This window comes from Sesamum indicum, linkage group LG7 (assembly GCF_026168435.1).
Source record: "Sesamum indicum cultivar Baizhima isolate 11 linkage group LG7, ASM2616843v1, whole genome shotgun sequence".
NCBI classification, from domain to species: Eukaryota; Viridiplantae; Streptophyta; class Magnoliopsida; order Lamiales; family Pedaliaceae; genus Sesamum; species Sesamum indicum.
The window spans coordinates 14,736,467-14,750,715 of record NC_142663.1 but is presented as its reverse complement, the minus strand read 5'-3'; the positions used below and the strand labels follow the sequence as shown (position 1 = coordinate 14,750,715).

Here is a 14,249-nt window from a genome sequence, read left to right as displayed (position 1 = left end):
ATAAATTTGAATGTGCAATTTTATAAAATAATAAAATATAATAATTATAATTTATGTTATATTATTTTTTTTAAAATAAAAAAATATATTGAATATCTGTTCTGGATGATAAAATAATATAATTTACCTAAAATTAACTCCAAACAAAGCAAAGCTTTCACACCAGAGTAAATTTTAGTGGTGAAGCATTTTCCATAACATTTTTGTGGTTACATGTCTTAGAGTTGTAAATGATTCAAGTCAACTCCATTATATTATTATTTTAATTTGTTTAAATTGTTTTCAATCTTCAAAATTTATATTTGATTATTGATTTGGTCGAGTTCACACGAGCTTTAATTGAATCAGGCGTGAGTCGAGTTCGAGTGTTTTGATATTTTTAATTATATTTAATTATTTTTATACTAATCAAATCGAGTTTAAACGTTTATCGAAAAAAAATGTTTGAATTTGGTTTACTAACTTTAACAAATCAAGTTCAAACGAGTTTTACCAATCATTTTTCAATTGAGTATAGAGTAGTTTGATTAATTTTTCGACCTTATACATGTTGCCCATATACTTTGTTACAAAAATATGATAAAGTAAAAGATAAATTATAATGGGCTCCCCTAAGGTTTTGTATAATTACGAATACTTTCTCATTGTTTGAAAAAATTAAAAATGTCCTCTGATGTTTGATGAAATTATGTAGTCCTTAGTTGGAGGACTAAAATTGTCAACTTTGCCCTTATTATATTTTTATTTTCTTTAGAAAAACTAAAAATTATTAAAAGAAAAAAAAAAGGAAAATCGTATGAGGTGGATAAAAAAATTATAGTCCATAAAAAAATTTATAAATTTTTTAAAAATAAGTAAAATTATAATTTATAGTTCATAATGATATTTTGATAAATTTATTGCAAAATATGAATAAAAATTTAATGAACTAAACTAATTATTTAAGAGTTTAGATGTGCTGGTTGTAATTTATGCTTAAAGAAAGAAAAGGACACCTCCAATTTCAGTTGCCAAAGTTTGACAAAGTTTGCAAAAAGAACATTTCAGTTAAGCCGTGTTGACGTTGACGCACAGGCAATCCTCAATTACTCCGTCAACGTTGTCCCTTCTTCCAAACCTTTCCATCCACTTGCCTTGTAGTTTCCTTCGAGTTTGAGTAGACAAGAAAATAATGTTAAACCCGGACTCGTTCTTGTTTTTTCCACGGACTCATATCACAAGGGTCCGCACCAATTCAAACCCCCATCAGAATTCTCACCGCAGATTCTGATCCAAAATCCAGAACAATGAAGTGTTTAAGGACAGTCCTCCTCGTAATTTTCTTGATTTGTTTTGTCCCACGTCAGTCCAGTGGCTCTTTTCTTGTAAATTTCAGAAAACTAGTTGAGGATCATCATAATCCAAAGCCAACTGATCAGGTAGAGAACCCAGAAACTTTTATTATTATTCTGTTCGTTTTATTTTTTTAATTTGTTTTTCTTCGTTTTTGGAAGTTTTTAGTGTACTTTGTTTTGTATCTTATGTTAGTGTCGAATGAATAAGGATACGGCAAGTTAAAGCATGTTAAACTCTGTGTTCGGAAAAAATACATGCAAATATTTATAATGCTTTTGTTTCTGTTGAAGGTTTTGTTTAATTATCTGATCATGGGGCCTGTTTGTTTATAGATATCTCCATCTCCTAGCCCTGTTCCAGCAGCGAATTTTGATTCTGGGAATGGTCAAAGTCATGGGATACGGACACAGGAAGAAAATTGCGATAAGGTGTCTAATAAGTGTGATATTAAGGATTACAGCATTACTGCCTGCGTTCCTTTTGTCGGAAACGGTAAGTTTTCTTGTCCTGTCATATGTTTCTGTCTGTATAAATGTAAATGGATTCTTAGTTATGCAATCTAGTGTATTTTCTGGTGAGTATGATTTTAAGCTAATGGCATTAACAAGATTCTTGTTTCGCGGTTGCATCTAGTTATATTGTTTTAGGCAAACGAGTAAGAAGGTTGAAGAGTTAGACAAAAGAGATAGAGTGAGAGTGGTAATGAAATCATGTCTATCATGGGATGTGTTCATGTCGGAACTTCAAGAAATTAGCATTTAACGTTATCAACAATGTGAATCCAGAAGTTCTTGAAATTCCATTGAGGGAGTATTTATGGTAGAACGAATTTTACATTTAGAAATATAAGTGGAAAGCAAAATCAAGAACTTCCTTAAAGTCGATGAAGAATTGATACTAAGATGAATAGGAGTTTATGGATGCTTGAGAAGCGACATAATTGTCCATACTTAAAACAGATTATTCATACAAATTGTCAACATCACACATAGTCGAGCTCAGATATCTATTTGGCTGGCAGGATCTCAAGCGTCGTATGTGCTTGTCCTGAATGGTGGTGAGAGCGCTCTCAAACTAAATATCGTTGTCCGTCCTGCGAACATTAACCTGGAGGATATAGAAATATCTGGACATGAAATCAAGAAGGTACCAATGCCCCCGTTTTTCTCTCACTGACATTTATGAAATTCCTTCAATAATTATAGCATGTATATGTTGTCATGTTGGATATGTCAAGAGGAAAAGGATAAGGAAAATGTTCACATTTATCTTGCACATTAATTAACATCTACTCCACTTACCACCGCGGTTTTCTTTGGGAATCAACCATGATTAGAACACGGAAGGAAAACATAGCATTTTCTGTTATTCTGAGACTATATCAAAGATCGAACTAGCAATGGTACTTTAGTTTACATGGTTTTCCTACACATGGAGAGTTAGAGTTTGCAACCCGAATATTTTAAATGAAAGATAATGGCACGCATGATGAGATTCTCCAGTTCAAATTATGTTGACATTTGCTTGCTTCAATTGGATCAGGTAAATTTGCCTTCAACTGCAGGAGGAAGTTCTTCAATTTTGCTAAATGTTGGAAATCAAGACTGTATAATCAAGACAGGAGCTTTGGTGCCGCAAGGTTTTTATACAACTTATTTGACGCCTATCACCGGGACGTACCTATTCTTTGTGGCTGCTATTTTCGTCGGAGGCACTTGGGCCTGCTTCAAGGTGGTGAAGAGGAAACGACACCTCGATGGAGTTCCATATCGGGAGCTTGAAATGGAGCAGCAAGAATCCGACCCTTCCTTCGTCACTGAAACACCCAAGAGTTGGGATCAGAATTGGGACGATGACTGGGATGAGGAGAAGGCAGTGAAATCACCGGGCGGGAAACATAATGGGAAAGTTTCGGAGAACGGCGAGTCTTTGAAGTACATCGATACGACTCAATGGGGAAGCGATTGGGACGATTAGGACAGATGTAGAGCAGCCTCATTCATTTTGGGACAACCTACGTCACGTATTGGATGGTCGAAAAAGGTGATGAAAATAGGGATTATAGCCCGGACGTATGAGAACATAGGATTTTACACAGGTGGTCCTGGTGGAAGGATGTTGCTGGTTCCAGCACAAACAATTTTGTCATACTTCTCTCGTCATTTTCTTACACATACAAGATACTGGTCCCTTGATGTTTCACCTCCTTGTAAGCTTAACCTAATTTTTCTGTCAGTTTGAAGCAGCTAGCATCGGAGGCATAGGATTAGCGCTGCTTGGCAGGTATGTAAACAAATTGAGTTCGAGAATGTTACTTCAAGCTTATAAAAACTTTTATAGAGTTTCAAATATTGTATTTGAAATTGGTTTTGGTAATGAAATTTGAGTTTGAGACGTTGAACATGAGTCGAGCTTGAGTAGTTTGATTACACTGTGATAGTTTGATGTTTTTACTATTATTTTTTGGCATTTAAGAGAAGGGGTGTTAGGTTGTATAAAGTGGTTGCTTGCCTTGTACCAACCAGTTCATGATTATGAGGATAAAATGCATAAAAGTTGAACTTTCATCTTTTGGGAAAGGTCTCCTAAATATCCTGCAAGACAAGGTTCCAACGATGGAAATGTCCGGATTATAACAAGTCACTGGGGTCACTTAAAGCTGTGTTTACTTTAAATGATTGGGCTGGATATTACAAAATATTCAGACCTATCACTCGTTTATTTACAAATACTCTGGTCCATTATTAATCCCACCAGTTGGATATCCGGCCTATCACTTGTTTACTTGTAAATATCTTGGTCCGTTATTAACCTCACAACGCTGTTATCGGCCTCGATAAATGCATGATATGATCCCAATTAACTTGGCGGGGTAATAAATCGAACGAGGTTTAAAGTGTGACAATTTTATTTCATCCCACACTTAATTCATTATTAATTTATACCAATCTAATTTCATTACTCGAAGTAAACGAGCCCCTCGAGGTTTAAATTATAGGGAATAAATATATTAAAAAGGTATATTTATAAATATCATCGAGTTGTACAATTTCACATAAATTATTGATACAATATTTGATAATACAGTCATATGAGTTCATACATACATACTCAATTTTGAATTAGGTTGGATTCGTGTCAAAACGATATGACGTTGTGTACACAAATTCTATTAGAATGACTAAAATGGACAAAGTATTATTATAATCAAATAAATTGTTATTTCTTGACATATTCTGTTTTAAACGTATTTAAAATACTTTTATAAATAGTACACTAGTTTAAAATCACAAATAGAAATTTAATAGATAATCTTTTTACAGTAATAAAAAAAATGACGAATTATTACCTAAACTTTTGAATAAAAATAATACATATGTAAAGTCATGCTAGTCGAATATTAATATATTTATATATTTGATATTTTCTTTATTAACGTAATGATTATTTCTACTCGTATAATTTAGAATGTCTTGGATTTATATTTTTCAGTAAATATAATCAATATCAATCTTATTTTAATTAAGTATAATATTTTAATATTAAGTAATGAAGTACTTTCTCTTTTTTTAATATAAAAAAATTAAATAGCAAAAATAAATAAATCATATAGAGAGAGGGGAGTGTGTGTGTGTGTGTGTGAGAGAGAGAGAGAGAGAGAGGGGGGGGAGTGTCTATGGGGGAGAGAGAGGATGTGTAACTGTATGAATGGAGATATTTTTGTCTTATAACATATTAATTTTATATAGCCTATAAGATCTTATAAAAAAAAAAAAACTAAGAAAGTTAACTTTCTTTTTTAAAGAGGTTATAAGATTTAAAACATCTTATTTTGAGATTTTATAAACTTTTTAAAAGAAAATAGCCAAATAAATATTTAAAACTTATAAAATATTTTGAAAAACTTATAAACTTGGCAAACACCCTCTTAATGTGGAGCATATTTTGGAAGAGATGCATTGTTCAATGTTCATCCAATTCCAACATTATGGGCTCTCAAGAACCCCACTACTGTGTGTTTTCTCCATGCCTGTGTGTTTCTTTTCTTACATTCTATGCTCTTAAAAACAAAAGAAATGTCCATCCCTGTTTACAGAGATGATCGCATTTCTCAATAAAGCAAAAGCGTCTGACTGAATTGTGATGTTCAAATTGATCACTTTTGATTATCCTAAGACAACCTTTCTCTTGCTTTCATGTCTGCTCCATATTGCTTGCTTTATTCTTTATCTTCTAAATTGATCCACATTTATTAATGATTGTAATCATTGTTTTGATCAAGGAAGAGACAACCTTTTTTTTCCTTGTAATAATTCAGATATTTTAATTATTTAATACTAATGTTTGATTCTTGTGATTGAGTTCGCGACACGATTAATATTTTTCTATTATTATTTTTAAGAAGTCATAAACGATATAATTATAATAAAATTCAATCACAAATACGTTCTTGATTTATGACAGAATGAATTCTCTAATAATAATTTTTTTATTAAAAAAAAGAAAGAAAAAAAGTATTTAGGGTTGTTGCATTAAATTATGTTATGCTTCTTGGATTTTCGTTTAAAGAAAAAAGAAAAACTTTGATTGGTTTTCTTGGACTGCTAAATACTATTTAGACCAACTTTATTGTTTTAATCAAATAAAATTTAATTAAAACATTAAAAATTATCTTCTCTTTCAATTGTTTTCCTTCCATATTCTTCCTTTCCCTCCAATCCAAAAATATTATATTTTTTAAGTACCTAAGATTCCAAGAAAGGGACATGATAATTACTCACTTGTGGTGATCAAAGTGTGCTTCTTGAGAATGCATGCCTGTAATAAAAATAATTCAATAAATAAATGTAGTTATAATTGTCCCATGTGGTAGCTTATGTTGAAAATGCCAATTGGTTAGGTTGTCTTGGGCCCAACACCATTTATGTCTTCAAACTTTAGCCTAAATTTGCATTAGGGTTAAAGGGACAACTCATTTTGGTCAAGAATTCACATGCTCCTAACAAATTCTTAACTACTACAATAATAAAAAATGTATTTATTGTAATTTCAGAAAAATTTTGGGGTCTTAAGGATACCTCAGAATTATGTATGACGAATTTAATGTTGTATAAATGATCTTGATTATCTTTCGACTCAAAGATTGATCTCAAAAAAATATGCAATAGAGGAACCGTCACAAAAATTCGATATCTAACTTGTATTCACTGGATGGATGATCTTGATTGTCCTTGAATCCAAAGTGTCGGCCCTAGAAAAATAATATTCAGTTCAATTAATTACAATCATTCAATATGAATTTTGTATGTGTCTATTACATAGACGGTCTTAATTGTCTTTAGACTCAAAACGCTGATCCTCGACAAATGTTCATGCAAACTCATTGGATGCTTTTCATTATATTTGGAGTAATGTTAATATTTTTCTGTCTAATTTAAATATTAACTTCTAGTGGAAGATAACATCAACAATAGTTGAAAATGCAGAAAGAAATGCATACAAAGAGATGAGTTTTCCAAGCAAGAAAAGGCCATGAGGGATAAGGATAAAAAACCATGTGAATTTCAGCAGGATTGAAACCTAAAATAGTCCCTTCATTTAAACTGGATATTGTCCAAGAAGAAAAGACACAAAAAACACATTTAAACAACATATACACAGTCAAAACCTAGAGGCATGGGATTCAGACAGCATTGTAGTCCTGCATTATTCTATTTCCATTCCTCTGACACCTCTCTTTCTTTTATTGTGCCTTTCTCTATTCTTTTTGGTTCTGCTTTTCCTGATTTTTATATTCACAACTCAGATTATTTTCTTGGGAGTGGCGACCAAGAATCTTGAACATCCCCACAGATTAGAAGATATTACTTTTGACTTGCCAAATTATACTATGATCTGTCATTTTCCATGCATGCATGTTCTTGTGATACATACATATAGTCTTTCTCCAGATTAGCTTCAGTTAGATCCAACCAAATATATAACAAAGGATTATTGCATTTATCATGTGATCAGTCATTCTCTTTAAACTGGACATCAATTACACTGCAAATCCGGGCTAGACTTCACACACACGTGTGTATGTGTGTGTGTAAAATGCTACATGTCTGAAAAAAGAGCAAGATTATAACTCAAGAGGTTCAAACAGCACTGTCTTAAGAGGCTTTATAAGCTACGACAGCAGTAAGTAAAGGAAGCAACAAATGAATCAGTAATATTTTCCAACAGGGTTCTGAACTCCAAGCCGGTGAAAAGGAATCCGGTAGCCAAGTAGCAACATGGACAAGAAACTACAGAAACTAAACTAATGGACTGAAAATTTCAAGAAATACAACATAAATGGAAGCAAAAGAATGCAAGCAATAAAATTTCACTTCTCCTAAGTCCTAACAGAGTAAAACAGAACCGGATTCTTCTTCCCCAGATCAGCCAGTGTTAATGGATGTATCCTGAGCTCCTAACAGTTAGCTGAACTCACCCAACTCATCCTGGCTTTCTGATGGAGATCTGATCAGCTCGAGTATGTTGACGACTTCTGCCATGTCAGGCCGGTTCGACGGCACTTGTGATGTGCAGATTAGGCCTAGTTTTATCACCGGAATTGCCTCATCGACAGGGAACTTTCCCAGGAACCGAGCGTCGACACAGTCCTCAACTTTGCCTTCTTCCATTGCTCCTCTTACCATGTCCGACAGCACAACGACATCATCCTCCATGTACTCGACAGGCCTCTTCCCTGTGACGACCTCTAGAACCAAAATGCCAAATCCATAGACATCGCATTTTTCAGTTATCTTAACAGTTTTGCATGCAAATTCAGGTGCCATGTAACCGAGCGCACTCTGAATCTTGCTGCTCAGTACGTAACGATCTAGCATCGGTAGGAGTTTGGCTAAACCGTAATCGGCAACCTTAGGTTCTCCCGAGCTGTCGATCAAGATGTTGCTCGATTTTAAGTTGTAGTGGATGACATTCATTTGGTGCAAGTGAGCCAAGCCTTTAGCTGCCCCAAGAATAATGTTGAATCTTTCATTCCATGACAGGTAGCTTTCTGCAGATCCTTCATGGAGATGCTTGTACAAGTTCCCACCAGAGACGAATTCGTATATGAGAAGCTGAAGAGATGGGGTCCAGTAATAACCATGGAGTGCCACGAGATTACTGTGATGAACTTTGCCCAACTTCTTGACTTCCCTTTCAAAATCTTCTTGAGACTTGACAAGACTTGAAACAGTGAGCTTCTTGATGGCAACCGAACGCCCGTCTCCAAGAATAGTCCGATACACAGCCCCGAAACCCCCACGACCAAGCTCGCAATCTTTGTTGAGAAGTGCATGTGTTGCAGTACTAAAATCGGGATCGCCTGAAAACATGACAAGCTTCCCTGAATCACCGTCTGTAGATGGTGAATGGCTGAAATCATCAGCACCAGAAAAATTAAGAGCTACAGCAGACCGAGACGTAGCAGCACGTACACGAAGATTAAGCACAGTGATAGCAATTACACCGATGACGATTGCAGCGGCTGCACCTATAGCAATTAGTGCCGAAATGCTGAGAATTTTCTTCCCACGACCAAGACTTTGTGTGATGGTACTAGGCGTGGCATCAGTAGAGTTCGGATTGAGTACAATTGGTTTGGGAAGGACTGTAGGACAACTTCTATTCACTACCGCCCCACAAAGAGATGGATTCCCAAATAGAGAAGATGGATCAATAGTGTTGAAAAAAGCACCAGCTGGGAGTTCACCTTGTAGCTGGTTATGCGAGATGTTAAACAACTGAAGGCTTGCAAGATTGGCCAGCTGCTTTGGTATAGCTCCTGTCAATCTATTGAACGAGAAGTCTACAACTGTAAGGTAAGTAAGCTTTGCAAGAGATGCAGGAATAGAACCAGTTATTTCATTATGGGCAAGACACCTGCCAAATTCAACCAAAGCCCAAAGGAACTCTGTTAGATTGCAGAATGTTAGACAACTTAACAATAAATCATAAATCAAGAAAATTTTCGTAATGAGCATTACATAGGATAGGCACTTTTGATGAGAACAAAGCAAGAACCCAAAAGACATCATAGGATAGGCACTTTTGATGAGAATAAAAAGCAAGAACCTAAAAGACATCATTGCAAGTTACAGGAAAAAAAAGGACACATAAAAAAACCATGGACTTTCTTGTATCCATTACGAGTAGTAAAACAAGGATCAAAGTATTAACCCCAAGTACGGATGTTTATAGCTCTAGCAAATAACAAGATAGCAAGAAATGCATGAGATACCATATGACAGCAGCAGGCAAGTTAGTACAAGCCTAATTACTAGTTGCTACAAGCCCAACTTAGAGTTGCTTCCATCAGAAAATCAATTGAAAATATTCAAAGCAGTTACACTATCCACAAGCTGCATGATAAATCACATAAGGACAATGGGCACACATATATATGCCTGAAAATGGTTTAATGAATCACGAAACGTGGCAGAAACTTACAGGGATATAAGTCCAGCACAATTTCCAATTGAGGTAGGAATGTTACCCCACAATGAGTTCTTCTCCAAGCTCAATTCATTAAGAGACTTGAGTAATCCAATCTCTGAAGGAATGCTGCCATTTAACTGATTCTCGCTAAAATCCAGAATACTTAAGCTCTTCAGTTGTCCAATTCTTGCGGGAATAGTGCCCACAAATGAGTTCCTCGACATATTCAGCAGCTGCAAGCTGCCCAAATCCCCCACAGTAGATGGGATTTCACCAGATAGCTTATTTTGGGAGATATCCAAAATCAAAAGCTTCGTGCGTGAATTCTCCTTCGACGAAGCCAAAGCATCATCTATGCTCCCACTTAACCCGTTATCCGACAACAGAACTTGCTGTAAACCAAGTTTGAATACCCAAGAAGGAAGATTACCTGTCAAAGAATTATGACTAATATCAAAAGCTAGAAGATTTACACAATTGCTCATAGCCTCAGGCAAGCTTCCAGTGAGGGCATTCTTGGATACATTAAAAATCTTCACAGATCGAAGCTTCCCAAGAGAATCAGGAACTTGGCCAGTGAAGTTGTTTTCAGAAAGATCAAGGGTCACAAGGCTTCTCATATCTCCAATCCATTGAGGCACCTCGCCTATGAATCCATTGTTGCCTAAAACTAGATCATTGCACAAGGAGAGCTTCTGCATTGTGCTTGGAAGCCCTCCAGAAAGCAAATTCTGGCTCAAATCGATGGACCTCAACAACAAACAATTCCCAATTCCTTCGGGCACTTCGCCAGTAAGCTGATTGTTTCTCAAACTTATTGCCCTCAAATTGTTCAAAGCTTCAATGCCCTTAGGGATTTCACCATCCAACAAATTATCAGATAAATCAAGTGCTCGAAGCCCAGACAGTGACCAGAGTTGGAAAGGCAATGACCCCGAAAACTGATTGCCTGATAAGTTAAGCGCAGCAAGAGTCGAGCAGGAGCCTAAACTCTCAGGAATTGGGCCTGAGAATCTGTTTTTAGCCAAAGAAATAGATCTCAAAGACCCACATTGGCTAAAGAAATCACTTGGAATAGAACCCGAGAAGCCATTCTCACTCAAGTCAAGGACCCTCAGATCAGAGAGCTCAGAAAAGCTGAGGCTTATGCTTCCTGTAAGATTATTTTTGGCAAGCGACAGTTTTCGCAGGAACTGCAGTTGAAGGAGTCCTCTGCCAAGTTTTCCTGAAAGGCCAAAGCCATCAAGAACAAGGTCAGACACTCTATTGGATCTGGGGTTGCATTTCACCCCTACCCAATTATTACAAGGGCTGTCATCTTCTTCATTCCAAGAACTTAATTTGCCATCAGGATCTTGAATGTCAGCCTTGAACACAATCAACCCCAGGACATCATCATTCAGAGAAGGGTTCAAAGATTTCACTAAGAATGGAGACAAAAACATGAAAAAGAAAACGCAAAGTAGGCTTCTCATTGTCAAGAATCAGTAAAATGCAACTACTCAAGACATTGCTCCGTTTAAACAAACACCAAAAAGAGAAATCTTTTCCTCTTTTGAGGAAAACAGGGGCAATGGCGGATCAAAACGACTTTTGAATAGGCGTTGAAACTACAAATGATTCTTAAACTCTACCAAGCCCTCAAGAACCAAACTCCACCATATAAAATCCTCAAAAAATTTGCAAAAGTTATGAGCACATACACACGAATATGCGTATGCAGATAAATGGCCTTGAGATTTTTACTCTAACTGCGAGAAATTGAGGCCACGAGAAAATTTTGAAGAAACCCAGAATAGGTAACAAAAACCCCCAAGTACCGACTAAACCAGAAACATTAGCAAAAGAAACCTTCCATAAACCCGCAAAATAAAATGTAGAAAATCTTTACCAAAAAGTAAAGCCAAAACAGAAGAGGAACAGAGAAAAGAAACGGAAACTGGGAAATAAAAGTAAAAATCTCGGAGAGAACAGCTGCCTTTTGGAGTCGAGCTGAGTTAACGAAGTCAAAAGCAAATAAAAGGGTAATATCGATCTGAGAGGAAAAAGGAAGCGAGCTCAGATGAGTGAAGAAAGATTCGCCGGAGTATTCCTTCTGAAGCGGGGCGGAGCTTCAAGGAAGAGTTTCCGGCAAATCTGCCGGGAAATGTAGAACGAGGAATGAGAGTTTCCGGCAACTGGAAGTCAGTGAAGCATTTAAAGCGCTCTCTCTCTCTCTCTCTCTCTATTTGTTCCGAGTTTCTCTCTCTAAACTTTATTCTTGCAGAGAGGAGAGAGAAAGAGAGTGCAGCATTTATGAATGGGGGAAGAGTAGAGTAGGCTGGTGTGGCCGCTTTTATTAGGTTCGACACGTGGGAGTTTTTGGTCGGCTCCAAACCCATCCAACGTGGATGACACGTGGCTACTCCACATGGGCCCTTCTAATTCTGTCCTAGTTCACAAAAAGAAATGGAATTAAATCCAAGCCCATTACTATAAAGTTTTCAAAATTTGTTTTTTATCTAAAAAAACAATTCAATAATAAATATAAACAATTGAAAACTTCATAATATACAAATTTAAAAAAAAAAATTCATACTAATTCAAAAATAAATATTATTTTCACTCAACAAACAACAGTCTGTGACATCCCTACACCAATTATACCATTAAATATTTATACCAATATAATTACTTATTTATTTAAAATGATCCACGTTGTTATTTAACAGTCAATATATTATCATATTTATCCGTCATTTTTCATCCATAATAATCATTTAATTAGTCTTTGTATTTTTAAAATTTATTTTGTATCTATCTGATTATATGCACGTAATGTAATGTTGTAATTAAATCTCTTGTTATAATGACTAGTAAATAATAAAAAAAAAAAGAGCATATTTTCTTTGCTCTTTAGGGACTCAGCTAAAAATAGAAGAAGCAAACACACTTCTGACTTATTCCCTTCTTTTACTTTCCAATGTTTCCACTACCCTCGACTCCGGTGCCAGATTGCGACTTCACAGCACAGGGGCAGAATGGGAACTCAGATTATTATTATTTGGAAATAGAAATTTTAAAAAGAATTGAAGGGGAAAAAATAGAATGGGAGAGTACTATTTATTTTTAAAATTTATTGATTTTATTCTTTTTCCAATTAAAGATGTTGGAAAATATTATTAAAAAAATTAATATTTCTTTAAGTTTTCGATGCAGTTGAAATGATATTTAATAGAAATAAAAATATTTTATTAAATTTGTTTTTGTCTTTTGGTAGTATTAATTAAAAAAATATTTTATAAATTTAATTATATGCTATTATTAACAGTTAAGAATATTTTTTATCCACTTATTTCTAACTTAAAAAATATTTAAATAATATATAAAGTAAAAATAAAAATTAGTTCAATTTTAGGGGTATTATTGAATGTAATATTATTCATAAATATAAAAATTAAATTATATAGTTAATTTTAAATTTATATATAATGATATTGAAAAGTACCAAAAGAAAACGAAAAATAAAGTGGGTGGAAGAATATGAAAAGAGTGGGTGGTGACAATAAAGAAGGTTGAGTAATTAGTGCGTACAGCGCAGAAGGTTGGAGAGGGCCCCACTTTTGCCCTTGATTGCTTTAAATTCCTCACCTGTACTCAAAATCTCATGATTATCCAAGATTTTCACCTTGTCATATCACTACCCTATTGCTTTTATTGTGTGCTACACCCCATCTAATTTTTGCCTTTTAGCTGTTTTTCCCTTTTATTAAAAAAATAAATAAATAATGGACTCTCTAAATAATACTTATTTCACTTTCATATTATATTATCTTACTATTCCGCATCTATTTTAATTTAATAAAAAAATTATACTTGAAAATTGAAAAACTATAAGTTTTCTTTAGATGTATTATGGAATTATAGAATAATTATATTTACACCCCGAATTTATGGGTTGTTCACATAAATTATTCATATCTTTTACGTAATTACAAAAATCATCCATGCTCAGCTAAAAAAGTGGGGTGGTTTGTGTAATGTTGTTAACATTTTCGAGTGAAGTATGTGTAATTTTTAAGAAAGTGATGTAAATGATGTTATGATGGTATACATATAATTTTTTTAAAAGACATGGGTGATTTGCGTAAATAGACCATAAATCAATTAGTGTAAATATAAATATTCTCGTAATTATTTTTAAAAATAATGATTTAAAATTAATTATTTCAAGTACTATTTATTTCTTCATAAAATACAATATATATTTTTTTATAATTTTTAAGTGACAAAGTATAAACACGAATGTTATAAAATTGAGATAAGCGTGGGAGTATTTATTAATAAATAAAAGCTTAAATCCGACTTGTAGGAACTAGTGAGTTTAAATAAATTATTCCAAATTTGATCTAAATATAGTCGGAACTTATTTAATATTATTTAATTGAATTAAATAAAAT

General features: G+C 34.3%; 2 protein-coding genes across 2 annotated transcripts; one reads left to right on the top strand and one right to left on the bottom strand.

The window, feature by feature from the left end:
* Nucleotides 1–1,093: 1,093 nt before the first annotated feature.
* Nucleotides 1,094–3,741, top strand: LOC105166977 (uncharacterized). Its single transcript, XM_011086515.3, has 4 exons — nt 1,094–1,418; nt 1,668–1,827; nt 2,357–2,481; nt 2,878–3,741. Exons 1-4 carry the CDS (start codon nt 1,287–1,289, stop codon nt 3,310–3,312), a joined length of 852 nt encoding a protein of 283 aa, XP_011084817.1. The 5' UTR covers nt 1,094–1,286; the 3' UTR covers nt 3,313–3,741.
* A 3,782-nt stretch (nt 3,742–7,523) lies between these two features.
* Nucleotides 7,524–12,110, bottom strand: LOC105166976 (putative LRR receptor-like serine/threonine-protein kinase IRK). Its single transcript, XM_011086514.3, has 2 exons — nt 9,823–12,110; nt 7,524–9,255 (listed from the first exon to the last, which is right to left on the bottom strand). The coding sequence occupies exons 1-2, from the start codon at nt 11,283–11,285 to the stop codon at nt 7,800–7,802; spliced, it is 2,919 nt and encodes a 972-aa protein (XP_011084816.1). The 5' UTR covers nt 11,286–12,110; the 3' UTR covers nt 7,524–7,799.
* Between the last annotated feature and the right edge of the window lie 2,139 nt (nt 12,111–14,249).

What these genes read in the sequence shown, in the direction of transcription:
- LOC105166977 (XM_011086515.3), top strand. Translation starts at nt 1,287, where the DNA reads ATGAAGTGTTTAAGGACAGTCCTCCTCGTAATTTTCTTGATTTGTTTT. An exon ending in ATCCAAAGCCAACTGATCAG is followed by an intron (nt 1,419 to 1,667) that starts GTAGAGAACCCA and finishes GTTTGTTTATAG; the next exon opens with ATATCTCCATCTCCTAGCCC. An exon ending in CGTTCCTTTTGTCGGAAACG is followed by an intron (nt 1,828 to 2,356) that starts GTAAGTTTTCTT and finishes TTTGGCTGGCAG; the next exon opens with GATCTCAAGCGTCGTATGTG.
- LOC105166976 (XM_011086514.3), bottom strand. Translation starts at nt 11,285, where the DNA reads ATGAGAAGCCTACTTTGCGTTTTCTTTTTCATGTTTTTGTCTCCATTC. An exon ending in TGTGCTGGACTTATATCCCT is followed by an intron (nt 9,256 to 9,822) that starts GTAAGTTTCTGC and finishes TGAATTTGGCAG; the next exon opens with GTGTCTTGCCCATAATGAAA.